The sequence below is a fragment of the Erpetoichthys calabaricus genome, chromosome 15 (assembly GCF_900747795.2).
Source record: "Erpetoichthys calabaricus chromosome 15, fErpCal1.3, whole genome shotgun sequence".
Lineage (NCBI taxonomy): Eukaryota > Metazoa > Chordata > Cladistia > Polypteriformes > Polypteridae > Erpetoichthys > Erpetoichthys calabaricus.
In genome coordinates, this window is record NC_041408.2 from 16,188,665 (window position 1) to 16,204,691 (window position 16,027).

The window sequence follows — 16,027 nt, forward strand, 5'->3', positions numbered from 1 at the left end:
TTTCGTGTTTGTTAAGAATGACCACAGAGCCATATAAAGTTCAAAAAAGATGACACATTTTGTGGAGTTTGTAAAGAAAAAGGAGTGTGAATATCAGGAGCCAACATTTTCCAATAAAGGTAAAAAGCTGAGAGTTACACTGTAATAACTCAAAGGTTATTGGTGCAAGAAAGAATCAGGAGTCACCTAAGATTTGGTGTTGCCTGTATAAGTCTGTAGTATGCCCTAGGTATTAATCTTTCTAGGGTACTGACAAGAGAGGGGCTTCATCAGGAAGCTGAGGAAGTCCAGCACTGAGGGGGGGAAAAATAAGGTTGAAATTCTTCAGGGCAAGAAGAGAAAGACACACAACAGAAGGCAATGTAGGTTAGTGGTTACGGTTTTGGACTGTACGTCAGGTGTTAACCCAGTTTAGGGCCCACCAGAAGCTTGCTCTGTCACACCAGGAAGCCCCATAAATGTGCAGTGCTCAAGCTGTTGTAAAACTATGCTGACATTTGTGTTCCAGCCTTTGGTTTGTTTAAAAGAAAACTTTTCTATTAAGCAATCAGGTCATCATCATTGGACTATTTTTGGGGCATATTCTTAAAATTAAAAGGGAAGTGAAAAGTCAAGCAAAATGACACCTTTTATTGGCTAACTAAAAAGATTACAATATGCAAGCTTTTGAGGCAACTCAGGCCCCTTCTTCAGGCAAGATGTTGAAAAGGAAAAAATTCTTTATTATTCAAAAATATATAAAGACTGTGTGCAAAGAAACTGTATGCACCTCAGAGATGTAAGGCACACAAAAGAAGGACACATAGGAATTTGACTTAATGACCTCTTGAAATGTTTTATCTATAGGCAAGAGAGACTGATCTCTCTTATGTTGCAGCATTACAGTCAATAAATACATCATATTGTGCTGGGAAAAAGAGCATCTTACACACTAGATCATGTTACATATGTCAAAATAAATAGCAAACCTACTGTATATATTCTTCCAATAGGTAATTTATGTGTAACCACACTTCAGAAATTATGCATCATTTTCTGCTTAACATACTCCTTTTATTTCTGACTTTCAATAGTTCTTATTTGCATGGAATTGGTTTCACATGGCTTTCCTTTATGTAGTTGGTGAGGTGTTTTTGAATCTTTCCCTACCATGACTGTTTCTCCCTTTTTTGCTTTCTTGACAGCTTTTGATAGGGTATATCTTTTGCTTGATATTGCAGTTTATCAAATAATAGAACAATCAAGGTATTTTATTTAAAGGAAAATTCTACAAAATTGCTTCATCACCTCAGACTAAGCACCTGAATTGTGTGAATTTTACAAGCACCTTATTCTTTTAGGGACATTACACAAGATCACTTAAGTTACTTTTTAAACAAATGAGAAATATATGCACCAAATTGAGAGTGATATATTTAACTAGCTGTGTAAGCCCGTGCTGTAAAAGGCCCGGACTCCTAGAAACCACAGATTCTGGCACTTCGATCAATCAATCACATCGGTTGTACATTTGCGGTTAAGCGAGGTCCTCTTTTCTCGGCCGTTTCGTTTTGCCAATGTGTTCACCTCACTTGTGTATTAGCGGCTAAGCGAGTTTCTCTCTTTTCTCAGTGGTTTCACTTTGGCAACAGAGTCGATTTCTTTGAGCTTCATGCTGTAGCCTCACACTTCCGGGCCGGACAGACAGACACACACACTTCCACACTTAGACGTTTATACTGTATATAAGATATGAAATTAATCTTCACAATTAAACACCACCAAGTGTCTGCATAGCTAAGTGGCAAAATTAACTTGCTCCTACCTATGTAAAGAGGTGTGTGCTCCCAAACCAGTACAATATTAATATAATGTGCAACTATTGAAACACAACAACAATATTTTAACTGTTATACAGGACTGTCAGTCTGATAGCTAAGCACAGTCCATATTTCTTGAATAAAAATGCATATAATGCCTTGGTTGTTACTCCTGCCCAGATTTCTTGAATTACTGAAGAAGCCAGAATTCATATTGCTTTTCATTTCTTAAAGTGGAAAGGAGTGAACCAGCGTTTATACAGAAAACAAGCTGACCCTTGTCAAGGTGTACATGTGAAGTGGGAGAGACAGCATGCAAAAAAAAAAAGAATAATTCATACTCCAATTGTTTCTACTATAATGAGAGTGGTATGTGAGAAAAAAACAGAAACACTGTACTAGCTATTATTTTTACATATCTAAAATGAAATTTTTATCTGACACAATGCTTCTGTTTGCTCTTCTACAACATTGTGGAATAAGAAGTAAACAAGGAGCAAGTGCTGCCCTAACAGTCAAGTGATAAAAGGAACCGAAATGTTAAAGAACAAAAACAGATAAACTATGTTTGTGACACATAGATACACTTCATAACATTTAAAATCATTTAATTCTGTAAAATAAAAGCAAAAAATGAATTGGCAGTCTACTATATATTTGATTAATAATTGGCTTTATCACATGAAAACTCTGATAATAAAGTAGAGTGTACAGTTTTGCCAGACAGGCTCCTGTGGTGTGGTTTGGACACAAAGAAGGAAAGAGACGATCACATAGACGTCTTAGTCATTAACGGCCTGACTATCTGTAAGATAAAGAGTGCTAGAAGCAAAACCTTAAAGGCTTTTAGTTTAGTTGGCCAGACAACACTGAAATTGTAGCTTTTTTCTTTAACCTTGTGTTAAACTGTGAAACAATAACACATGTAATCAGCAAATAATCTTATCATATTGTTGATTTTCTCTGACCATGGAGCTGGAACATATGCAGCCAGAGGACCAGATCCTTTCACTTTCAGATAGGGCGCTACCTAAATACACAGTCCCAACTATTCATTAATTCTCTGTGAGCCAATATATTTGACAGATAATTCACTCCATATTAGTGTATGCATGAGCAGAACCACACTCTCTACTAACTACAGAAAAGGTTAAAAAAAATGCTTTAATTGGTATTAAATGAAGACGTCATTTAGGCTCCATGAGAGGAAACATTGTACAACCAGGTTAAACTTAGTATTAAAGAAGACCGCTATCTCTTTAAAAGCATTTAACTATGATGGGTTTCTGTGGTTCTTCATTACAGAAGCAACAAAATTACAACCCTGTTATAAAAGTCATTTTCTAACCTAATTCAATCCTCAGCATGGGGTGTGCTGGAGATATATCCCTGCCAAGATAGGGCACAACACAGGAACAAACCCTGGACAATGCGCCAGTTCATCGCATGGCTCTTACAAGTACAGTGATCCCTCGCTATATTACGCTTCGACTTTCACGGCTTCACTTTATCGCGATTTTTTCTCATACACGCTTACGTCACTACACGTGCGCTTTCTGAGAACTTTTATCTTAGCCCCACGATGGCTCCTAAACGTGCTTCTTTTTTCTAAGCCTTCTGACAATGAAACTAAGCGCCAGAGGAAGATACTTACCATCCAGGAGAAGGTGAAACTCTTGGATATGATCAAAGATGGCAATACCCTACAAAAGCCTCCTCACGCATATGAAAAGACAGCGCCAGCAACTGCCTATCAAGATGTTCTTCAGCCGCGCACCCAGACACCCACTGCATACTCCTAGAACTCCTTCAGTGGAAGAAGACAACGACGCACCTGCTGAAGATACTGCACCACCTTGTCACGCTTGGGTCACAGATTTGCACAGAGACACAGGAGGTTGTAGAAAAAAAGAACTTTATTCACAGCACTGCAAACAAACATTTGTCTCTTTTCAAAAGTTTAAACGTGCTCTATGACAAGTCAGAGATGACAGTTCTGCCAGGAGAAGAATGTCTGAGAGAAACAAAACAACCAATTCCAAAGCTGAGAGGCGCTGCACAATACTTTTAAGTAAGCGGAGTACTGCATGAGAGGTTTATCGCGCGTTATAGCGCAAGTAAGAAGGGTAAGGAGCAATGTGAAGGTAGACTGTCAGCTGTTTCAGGAGTTTTCCCAAGGGCGTCTGTGTCCTCTGAGGGTGCGATCAGCGCTCCAGCTTACAACCTGAAGACTCTCCTACTGAGCTCGTGCCTTCATAGGTTAGTGGTTTTGTGTAAGAACTGTGTGTGTGTGTAATTAAATGTACAGTACAATAATAATAATATTTGTAACGTCTAATATGTCTTGTTTTCTCTTATTTTGTCTAATATATTGGGTAATACGAGTGTAATGGTGACTAAAGGGTGTTATTTCATGTCTAGAGGGCTCTAATAATGTTAAAAAATGTATTTAGAAGGTCGTAAACAGGTTTTCTATACTCTAACTGCGAAAATATTCGATTTATAAATAAAGAATCCTACTCCGCGAAAATTCATTTATCGCGGTAGAGTCTGGAACGGATTAACCGTGATGAACGTGGGTTCACTGTATTTTGTCTAATTTCTGAACTTTTGGATAGACTGTGGTAAAGCAGTAATTAGTGCTGCTTCCCACAATCTGGAGTTGATTCTGGACACAGTAAGGACCTATGCAGATTGTGTGCATTCTCCCTTGCTGGTCTTTAAATATTCAGTGTAGTTATATGCATTCATGTGTCCTGTGATGATATGCTTCCCATCTTATATCTGATGCCATAACACCACACTCTGAACAACACAACCCAGGTATAAAATAAGGGTTATTCATAAAATGAAGGAACAGATGGATGATTCATAGCATTTGCACATCTGCCGTGGAACTCCTTTCTCACGATATTATTATAGGGAGCTCTCATCACACTACGTTTTTATAAATAAAATATAATTTTTACCAATATAAAACTCTCTTTTCTGCATAGTGATGTGGGAAACATTTCAATTTATGAAGAAATTAAGTTTATATTGGTTTTGCCTCATAAAAATGTTCATGTACTATGAAACATTATGTTAAAACAAAAGACTAGCACAAAAATAAGATTAGACTTTCGCACCTATTTCCCAGTGCATACTACCAATATATTTGTTTTTCTCTGTTTATTATATTCCATCCCCAATCATTCGTTCCTGGTAGTCTTCAGAGCAAGACAGGAAACAACCCTGAACAGATCATCAGTCCTCTGCAGGCCATACTCATACACAAACCCTGTACACTGGTTCAGTATTACCAGCCATCTTAACCGCAAGCTTTAAATTGAACATAATAACAAGCTTTATATAATTAAATCACTCTTGACTTTGAATAGTGTCATTAATGGACTACCTGTTGGCAAATAGCATGAAGCCATAAAATAATTTCCCCCCATTCATTACATTATACTATATGTCTGTGTCTTTAGTTAAAGAGGCAGCCTATATAATTGCAATGGCTTAGATCAGCATTTCTCAACCTTTAAGTATTTGTGACCCGAGTTTTCATAACAGTTTTAATCGCGCCCCTCTAACGTTTTTTTGAAACCCTAATAAAGTTTATTCCTATATTTTTAGCTGCCGATACACCGCTACAAGTTTAAAATTTCCCTACAAATAGTGAAATTACGCCACATATGGCAACATTTGCGCACCCTTTTTTGTTACTTCGCGCCCCCCTAGCAGATTGAGAACCGCTGGCTTAGATGGTTTCATGACATTTCAGAAAGGAGATCATTTCTGCTTGGAATTATGATACCATGGTGAAAGAGCTTTGAGGTAATCGTAATTGTCTGACATTTGAAAAAAAGGATACAGAGTACCATGAATGAGGCCAACTGGCTCCTGGCCCATCAATAAGAAAAATTAAATCATGGACAGGGATACCTGGGGATTTCATGGATTAGAAAATGCAGGCAAAAAGAATGTTGAAAAGCAAACTAAACTAAAACTATATTTGCAAAACCAAAACATGAGTTTTGTGTACATTTATTTTTGCATAATTATTATCCAGTATAAAGTAAATATTAATTATGGATGCTTGTAGGCAACTTTGCAATCTGTCTGGAGTTCATTTTCAGGATAAGCTGTAGCAGGCATGATTACAATGCATGACTTGTAAAGCAATGGCGAGATGTTTTTATTGAAGTCTTTACCTGTTTTAATTAAGCCCCCATTTATTCTAATTTTTTCATACAAGATAATTCCCCATTCCAAAATGAATTAATAGTATGTATAGATACCTATCACTGAAACATTGATCAGTTTGCCAGTGGTCAAAATCAGCTAAACAGGCTGACATGTTTTAATCGCCTGCTAGTTGAATAAGATAATAAATGTGTGCATCAGATACAAGGTAAAGAAAGTTAATGGTCAGCTATGTTGATTGACTTTTGGAAAATGCTGATACGTATCATTAAGATACTGGAAAAGTGAGTTGTAGGTGGGGCTGAATTTCAATTTCTCAGCCTTCCTGAACAAATGTGTCTCAACCTTTCAAGCCTATTTTCCTCCTAATGAGCTAACTTTCTTTAACTTTGCTATCCTTTTACAGAAGCACTCCACAATGCAAATGAAAATACACAATATCCCAATAGAGATATTAAAAAATATCTGTCATTAACCACTAGCTAGAGTTTACCCCGTGAAGGTCGGTGGCCGGGGCTTTGTTGGCAAAGCAACAGTCCAATTGTTACAAGGTGTGGGAGTGGTGGGCTCGAGCTTGAGGAAAGCCATAAAGGTGCTGGGAAGAAGAAACGGAGAAAGGGAGCTACTGGCTTTGGCTACGGAGGAAAGACATTGGTTGGGGGTCAGCAACCCAGTGAAGGCAGCTGCAGGGGGTGGCGGGGAGACATCCCCAGGATGCCAATGTCACCACCCCCCTCCCCCACACCGGGATATGTACTGGCTTAGGGGGCGAAACATCCATGAACAGTGGTTTCCAGCTGACAACCTAACGGCACTGGTGGAGGTGCGACAGGCTGAACAGCCGAAGCAGGATATACCATCTTACCTGTACAATGAACAGCTACTAAATATTCTGATCTTCAATTGCCATATTTGGTGTTTGTTTATACATCTCTGCAGCCCAGACCTTCACCCTGGAGCTCCAAGTAACAGGAGCTGATTCCAACGAACGGTTCAAGAAGGCTGAGTTGACTCCAGTGGTCGCCAATAGAAGCTAGCTACAGACCTCCAAAGGTCCACCTGGTTACACTATGGTTAAGATTAGGGTTATGGGAAGCTTATCTGACCCAGAAAATTCCAAGTACTATCAAACAAGTTAACTCCACTTACTTGGGGCTCCATGGTGGAGTCTCTGGGCTGCAGAGATACCCAACTCTTTGTTTTTGACTCATTCCCCTGTTAAATTATGGTACTGCATTACACACTTAACAAATACAAGTAATGCTACCATATGCAGATTTATTAAAAATGGATGGGCAGAAATGAAAAGTCCTTCTCCAAGAACAAATCTTTTGATGTTTTTTTTTAGTCCCATGTGCCAAGAAAATCAAAGATTCCAGCACTGTACAGATAGAACAAAGCAGCAAGTGCACTGGCAAATCCCATAGCACCTCTCAATCATGACGAAAGGCTTATCTCACATTCCGAGTCAAATGATAGGAGTGGGGTGAAAAAACAAGAGTTTCAAACTAGCTGGGTATTGGAATTCAACTGGCTTTTGTACATTAAGGAGGAAGACGTGATGATTTGCAAGTACTGCTGCAGCAGGCCAAGTGAGCTGATAAAACAGATTTTGCGACCATAACCTAAAGATCTCAATAGCACACTCCCATAGCAAATGACCTGCAACATGCTGTCACGCTGCATTGGCTGCAAGCAAATGTACCAAAGAATCTATGGTGGTAAAAGTGTCCAGATGATGACGCAAAAAGATATGAAGTTTTGAGTTAAAATAAACACAGCATATTACAAAGCAAAGGAAGAACTGATTTTCATTCAAAATAAACTACTTGCTTTGCGGCAAAGGAAAAATGGTTTGGACATTTTCCCTTACAAACGATAATAATGTTTGTTGTACTGAACTAATTTCAAACACTGCTGCATGCTTACAAGAAAAAGAAGCTAATAAAGTGAAAGAATGCAAAATGCTTATCAATCATGATTGATGGTGTCAACAGATGATTCTATGATGGAAAATGAAGACATTTGAGTACTGAGAAAAGCGCTATATAAATGTAATGAATTATTATTATTATTATTATGTACAGAATATCCGATGTTGCCCACCTTGCTATCAGAGTTTTTGTGCTTTTGCTCAGGTAATTTTGTGTACAGTTTGCATGTGTGTTATTTGTTTGATAACAAATCATATTTTAATATGAAGTTCCGTGTTGTCACAAATACTGAGATCGATCAACATAGAAAAAAAAAAAAATTTTTTATCAAAAGTTTGGTAAGTAATATCAAAATCTTACTAGGCAGTGGCAATTCTGTCTTTAGTATCTCTATAGCAGGTTGTATGGTTATCAAGTTATAATGTTAAACAGGTGCCATGCTGAGACTGAACTTTCCTACTTTCTCCAAAATCATTCCATTGCTGATATCTAAATGTACACTTGCTATATGAGTATTCTGCACCAACTTCACACATACCCAGTCTACAAACAAAAGTTGCACTTGTTGCCTACACACGTTATCTTTAATGCACCCAGTTCTGACAAACCATGTCTTGGATTGCGTTTCTCCCAACTCTTTTATTAGATAGACAGATAGATAGAAATTAAATGCACTATACAACACAGACAGACAGACAGACAAACACTTTATTAGTCCCAAGGGGAAACTCACATACTCCAGCAGCAGCATACTGATAAAGAAAATATTAAAGAGTGATAACAATGCAGGTATACAGACGGTCAATAACTTTCAATAATGGTAATGTTTACCCAAGGGTGGAATTGAAGAGTCGCATAGTGTGGTGTAGGAACGATCTCCTCAGTCTGTCAATGGAGCAGGAAAGTGACAGCAGTCTGTCGCTGAAGCTGCTCCTCTGTCTGGAGATGATCCTGTTCAGTGGATGCAATGGATTCTCCATGATTGACAGGAGCCTGCTCAGCGCCCGTCGCTCTGCCACGGATGTCAAACTGTCCAGCTCCGTGCCTACAATAGAGCCTGCCTTCCTCACCAGTTTATCCAGGTGTGAGGCGTCTCTCTTCTTTATGCTGCCTCCCCAGCACACCACCGCGTAGAAAAGGGCGCTCGACACAACCGTCTGATAGAACATCTGCAGCATCTTATTGCAGATGTTGAAGGATGCCAGCCTTCTCATGAAGTATAGTCGGTGAAATAATGGGTCATGAACCCACCTCCTTCCATGATTCTTGCCCCTTCACATCCAACCATTATCTGGTCTTTTCCTGCATTTTCCTTGAGGCCCTTTGCTTCTAAGCTCTCTTTCCATTTCAGTGTCTTCTCCTTCAATTAAGATTCACCTTTGCCATCAATACATGTAAGACCCCTCTTGGTAGTCTTTCACACATCTCTATGACTATCACCAAAAGAAAATTATTTTTTTAGCTGCACTTTTACCTGCAAACTCTATCTACATCTGCTATCCTGACCACTTCATGCTTTCTCATACAATTGTAGATGCTAACCATTCATCCACACCCAAATTTTGCAATGCTCACTACCCTGGTAAATGCCTTCTTCCAGATCTGTAAATGCATAATGCAGCTTATTTCCCTTTGGCTGATGCTTGTGCTGCATTTACCTAACATTAACTAGATCCCCGATTCTTTCATGTAGCACTCTCTCAATCACCTTCATTGCCTGATTGCTCAATATGACCCACACACCAAGTGATCACTACTTCTTTTGTATAATGGAAAGAGAACTTTTTTTAAAAATCTTCAGGAATCTCCTCTTCACACACAGTCATGTCCCAGAATTTCCACTGCCTTCATCATTTCCTTACACCATTCTAGTTGGGCCTACTGCTTTACCCGTCTTCATCTTTTTTAAAATGCTTTTGCAACCTCTTTTTTCAAAAACTTACATATTTGTCCTTCTATTTTCTCAATTTGAACATCACCATCCCATTTGTTCTCATTCAGCAACTTCTCATTATACTTCTTTGGGTTATCCTTAGCTACTGAATGACCTGCTAGACCAAGTATCTTTACCTAAACTAACAATATGCCTTGGGTTTCATACACAACAACTGCGCGAAGCTTTTTTTTTCTCAATGCATCCTAATATAATATGTATTAACAAAGACCTCTTTAAAAACCATGACATATAAAGAGACCATGGATTAAAAAATAATGTTTCAGAGAGTTAAAATGGATAGGGGAATAAGAATACCTAATGTTCAGTTCTACTACTGGTTTGCAAACATATGTACTATAAGACTTTGACAATCCACACTAGTTTGGATAGCTTTGAGAAAGAAATGCGTCACTTCCTCTCTATATGCTTTACTCTGTTATCAATAATTACCATTAACTATGTAGAAGTCTAGTTGTTCAACACTCACTGAAAATATCTTAATACAGGAGACACTTTCAGGTGCTGAAATATTACTGTCAATCACATTCTACAAGATAATCATTTACTATTTCCACCATCCCTAAACTTCGCAATATCCAATAAACAGGGTTCACTCAGCACTGGGAGCTTTACTAGATTTATAAACTGACTATATATATGTGATTATTGAAAAAACATGCCTCAAAAATAGCATTTTTTTCATATATTTTTTACTATGTGCAACTCAGACTTGTTAAAAAACATCCTTAACTATCCTTCCTGACCATTCCTCACTCCTTACTTTGGAAACTGTGCTTTCTACTTTCAATTAAGATACAGGTGGTATCTTCAAACCATACGAATGCCTTAAAAAGAACACACTTCTAGATAATCTGAATCAATTTTGGGAGCATAACCTTTTAATAAGGCTTACATAAAAGGAAAAGGAGTCAGGCCTCAATAAAATTTACTCTACTTCATTTTGTGTGAAACACAGCCAACACAGTTCAGAACTGTATGTTGTACGTGTCTTTCTTGATACATCTGTCCAAAATATGTGGATCAAGACTAGCTGTGAGCAACATCATTAGGTACGGACTTCATTTTGTCAGATGTTTTGGAATGTTCCACACTCAGAAATAACTGTAATAAACTCTTTTCTTATTTATCAACCTCTCATCCTTAACAGCTCTGTGTGGAGGTAACACTTGATCGTGTATTACTGCTTAATGATCAATCTATTGAAATTACTGTTTCATATTTTTCAACTGGAAAAATCCTACTTAACCAACAAAGACAATGGGGGAAAAAAAAGAAGTCATGTTTAATTTAAAATAAAAAAAATAATTCACTTTATCTAGAACAGTTCAAAAGTCCATGCGTCACTGCAAGTTTGGAGTTATGAACATATGTTAGTATGTTATATAGAGAACATACAAGAGAAACTCAAACAAACATAAGGTATATAAGTTGTTTTTGTTCACATCTTGTATAAGAACTTTTCTTTTGTATTACCAATTTTTGTTTTAAACTCTATTATTTTGAATTTTTACTAAAACTAGGGCTTCGGCCCCTGCTCGCTTTGCTTGCCAAACCCCTGGCCTGTGTCTCTGTCTTTCGCGTATGTAGATTTCACTTTCACCAAACAAAAAATCTTTTAATTCTCGTAGAGAAGCCTCCTCATTGGCAAGAAACACTACTTTCCCTGATGGCAACACGAATTAGACGATCTACAAGTCTCCGACTTAAAGTTTAAATCCAAACAATATCTACATACTTCTGTCATATCACCTATGTCCATATATAATCAATCTCTTTTCGCTGTTCCATTATTTCACCGAGTAATAATTTCGTTTGTTTATGCTAATGCAATGTTTACTATAATTTTTTGAGACTTTCGAATTTTAGTACTTCCATTATCTTTAACCTGTTCTGCATATGTATCGCGCCAACGTTTTTAAACCTCTATACGACGTTCTACTTTGTCATCTACTCTGTGCCTTTTATTTCAGGCCCCAAGTATGGTTAAATCTCTTGACACAAAGTCTCATCTCTCGGGACATGAAAGTATCTCTCTGAAAAAGTCAAGTCTCGTACTAAGCTAAAAAGTCTCATCTTCCATCCATCCATCCATTTTCCAACCCGCTGAATCTGAACACAGGGTCACGGGGGTCTGCTGGAGCCAATCCCAGCCAACACAGGGCACAAGGCAGGAACCAATCCTGGGCAGGGTGCCAACCCACCGCAGGACACACAGAAACACACCAAGCACACACTAGGGCCAATTTAGAATCGCCAATCCACCTAACCTGCATGTCTTTGGACTGTGGGAGGAAACCGGAGCGCCCGGAGGAAACCCACGCAGACACGGGGAGAACATGCAAACTCTACGCAGGGAGGACCCGGGAAGTGAACCCGGGTCTCCTAACTGCGAGGCAGCAGCGCTACCACTGTGTCCTCCGTGCCGCCCTCAAGTCTCTTCTTGTCCCAGGGTTTTTTTTTTTTTATATAATAGAGAGACTTCTGAAACAAAGACACTTGAACTGTCGTACTATTTACATACGTGTCAACGAGTCACACACAGAAGAAACTACAGAAATTTTGGTTACCAAGAAGAATGTAGACACAGTTACTAATTTGCCTTTTGTACTTTCATGTTTCTGAAGAAGCTAAACAGATCTACCCAAAATTAAATTATCGACAAATTCAAATTGCCAGTATTTTTTTTTTCTGAAAGAAAAATAAAAGAAGTTGAATAATGGAAATGGCCTGGTGAAGGGTAAAAATCCTCTGAGGAAGCCAACCTTTATATAAATTACTTACATGTAATAGTTTTGTCAAAAAATATACCTGATAGGCCAAGGCTTTCTGTTTATTCCAGAAGTTTATCAATGTTTAGGCTATTTTTTGTTCTGAATTACTATTTCCACATTTAAAATAGTGCTTTAATTTGCTCTACCACTGTGCATTGTATTGCACATTGTTCTCAGAAATGAGATTGCCCTTAAAACGTAATACATACAGGTATGTTACACCTCCTCCATCCCTTGGCTGGAAAAATGGGCATGGACATTACAAAATACATAAGGTTATATTTTTTTGGTCTCTTTTTTGTTTTTAAATGAGCCTGAAGTTGCACATGATGCCTTGCTAAAATTCATGAGTTGAACCCTGGGCCTAACTTAAGCACTGCTTCCACAATGTCCTCATACATATCAAAATATTGGCTTCAGTCACAAAGCAAAATGTAAGTTTACATTATGGAAAACAAAAGAATACTATTCCTGCTTTACTGGAATTTACACTTAAAAAATGACACCTGACAACACCAATAAGAACATCTGCCCAGGATTTCTAAAAGTGAAGTAAAAACAGAATTGTTCAAGAACACTTGATGTATTCTGTCCTATATCAACACGCATATTCTAAAGGCATTGAAAGGTCTAGTTTTTACAGGAAATAATCTACCGCCTGGTGACTGTTTCAGGAACTGCACAGGCCTTCCAGTAAATATTTAAAGGGCATTTTGGTGGAGCAGTAATAATTCCACCTCACAGCAAGCTGTATTTAAACTGTCAACGCACCATAAGACATCTTTTCAAATCCATGTGTACATTAAAGAGAGTCCTGTTCTACATGTACTGTACTCTACTGTAACCAGCTGAATATACATACAGTTTATCAACACACAAACCTGAGCAAAATTTAATTATTTTGGTCTAGCTTGGAACTCTGATTCCATCTAGTGGTGAAAGTACACTACCAAAAAATACAGGTGCAATCAAAAAACACCATTTTTATTGAACATTCTCCAGTGGTATGCAGTATATAGAACTGGTGTACAAAAGTATATGTAGAGATTTTAAGTAGTCTTTTCAGAGACCATGCTATAGGTTTACCTTGTTTGTGAAAAGTTTCCTGGAAACACCATAGGCTGCCTTGATAAAGCAAACATTTTAGGTAATTATTTAAGACAACAGAAAATTGTGTTATGGATGAAAAGCAGCTGCATTTTTACATAAACATTGCAGGAGAGCAAATAAAGACATTATGCTTATTTACATCAGCTGGTGCAGTGCATCTGTAAATGGGCCTAATTAAAATCATAATTTGTGAATCTACTTTCATTCCTTTATTATTTCTGTACCTGGATGGGATAACAATAACTAACAATCTTACCTGGGGAACAGCACTATAGTCATTCTGTGCTGCATTGGTTGGCAGAGCCAGTGCAATCAGCTGTTTCATAGCGGTCTTCAAAAGAAAGCATGTGGACGACTTGGGTTCTGAAGACAGGAGTGCCTGCAGGTGAACAAATAACAGAAAAAAATTAATCCAAGTAGGAAGGTTCCAATAAAATATATGAATTAAATGAAAAGCACAATTTGCAGAATTGAAAAAGTCACAAAAGAACTAACAGTTACCTGTACATAGAAAGGGATCCCAGCACTACGGCGCGTGGCACAGAGTTTAGAGCTGGGGCCGCTACATGTCACCTCTTCCAAAATATCCTGCAGCCACTGCTCAGGCAGTTTTCGCAGACTCTCTACCTGGCATCTGTGAGACAAACCAAATCAGGAAAACGCTAGAGTATATCAGATTTTAAATCTCACAGAACACATGCCAGACAGAGAAGCAGTAGGTGGCTTCACCATTCACAATGGATAAAAGACAATGCATTCTTACAATATAAAATAACTGAAAAACAAAAAAAATACAAACAAAGAATTATGCTGAATTTCTTTATTATTTTTTCACACTTGCATTGAATTTCACAAGTATACAGAAGATCTGCATACAGAGGACCCGTTTGTGGCATATACTGTAAATAGCGGGGGGCTTTTGGTTCACCCACTCAAAGGCATGTTGTTAACTACTCATATTGTTTGATACAAATTGTAAAAGGCATTAAATGATACAGATTCCAAGTTCAATAGAGTTAAATGATCCTGAAAAGGACCTTTAAGTTAATAAACAGTGCATTATACAAATCATATTAATCAAGCTATATACCAAATACTTAACTGCTCATTTACCAATTATGCACATTTTATTAAATTAATATAATGTGAAAACTAGAAAGTATGCTCAGTCATGTTAAAAGCGGACTGGTGGCTCTGAGGCTAGGGATCTGCATTGGCAATCGGAAGGTTGCCGGTTCAAATCCCATAAATGCCAAAGGGATTCTGCTCTGTTGGGCCCTTCAGCAAGGCCCCTAACCTGCAATTGCTGAGCGCTTTGAGTAGTGAGAAAAGCGCTATATAAATGCAAACAATTATTATTATTAAAAGCCAACACAATTGAAATCTGCCAGTATTCATAGTCCAAATGGTTTAAATAAATTTTTATCAGACATCACATGTATTAAATAATGAGACTACTGAAATCTAATCTATATACTAAAACTTACAAGTTAATTTGTAATTTCATCCCCTCTACTGAATGAGTTCCTAACTGGCACAACCCATACCTTTGCTGATCTATTTTGGAGCCCTAACAACATGTGATCAATTTGTTTTCTGAATTTCATCTATAACAACAGGTTTGGATGTGTGCATGTATATTGGAAAAAGGATACTAAGAATAGAGTTTGCCAAGGCAAAGAGGAAAAGAGGAAGGCCTAAGAGGAGAATTATGGATGTGGTGAGAGAAGAACATGCAGGTGATGGGGGTAACAGAGCAAGAGACAAGGAAAGGAAGATATGGAAAAAGATGATCGCTGTGGCGACCCCTAATGGGAGCAGCCAAAAGAAAATGAAGAAGATCTAAAACAACAGGTATTAATCAAAGATGAAGTGGCATCTCTACAACCTGAACTCCTCCTTACTCTGATAGGCATAATCAGTCACTGATCTGGACTAGGAAACGGGACTTCAAATCCAACTAAGGATTTTCTCTCTCTGAAGTAGTCATGAACCTTACACATTTTTCTCTTTGGAGCAGAAAAAATGCCCACTGTTTTGGGAAGAAGTAAGCCCATATGCTTTTTTGTGAGCTAGGAAGCACTTGTTGTTTGAGCTTGGAAGCTACTCTTGGACCTAGATGCCCTGAACGAGCTCAAACTTTCACTCTTCCAAAGAAAAGCTCTCTGCATGTGACACATCCAGCAGAGGAAGACTGAAAATACTGATAAAAAGAATTGATTCAAGAAGGAAACTTAAGCACCTAAAGTCTTCTTCTGTGAAAAG

The 16,027-nt window shown here is 38.0% G+C and overlaps 1 protein-coding gene across 4 annotated transcripts in view; it reads right to left on the bottom strand.

Moving 5' to 3' along the window:
* The window catches only part of LOC114666192 (thyroid adenoma-associated protein homolog), a 200,495-nt gene that overhangs the window by 74,379 nt on the left and 110,089 nt on the right, over positions 1–16,027 (bottom strand). For 2 of the 4 annotated variants that reach the window (XM_028820955.2, XM_051919540.1), the window contains exons 23-24: positions 14,264–14,396; positions 14,019–14,141 (exon numbers count right to left, since the gene is read on the bottom strand). The exons of 1 other annotated variant lie outside the window; for it this stretch is intronic. In XM_028820955.2, the coding sequence (XP_028676788.2) occupies positions 14,019–14,141; positions 14,264–14,396 (256 nt within the window). The remainder of the gene's footprint in view (positions 1–14,018; positions 14,142–14,263; positions 14,397–16,027) is intronic. One more of the 4 variants, XM_051919539.1, reaches the window with a different exon arrangement.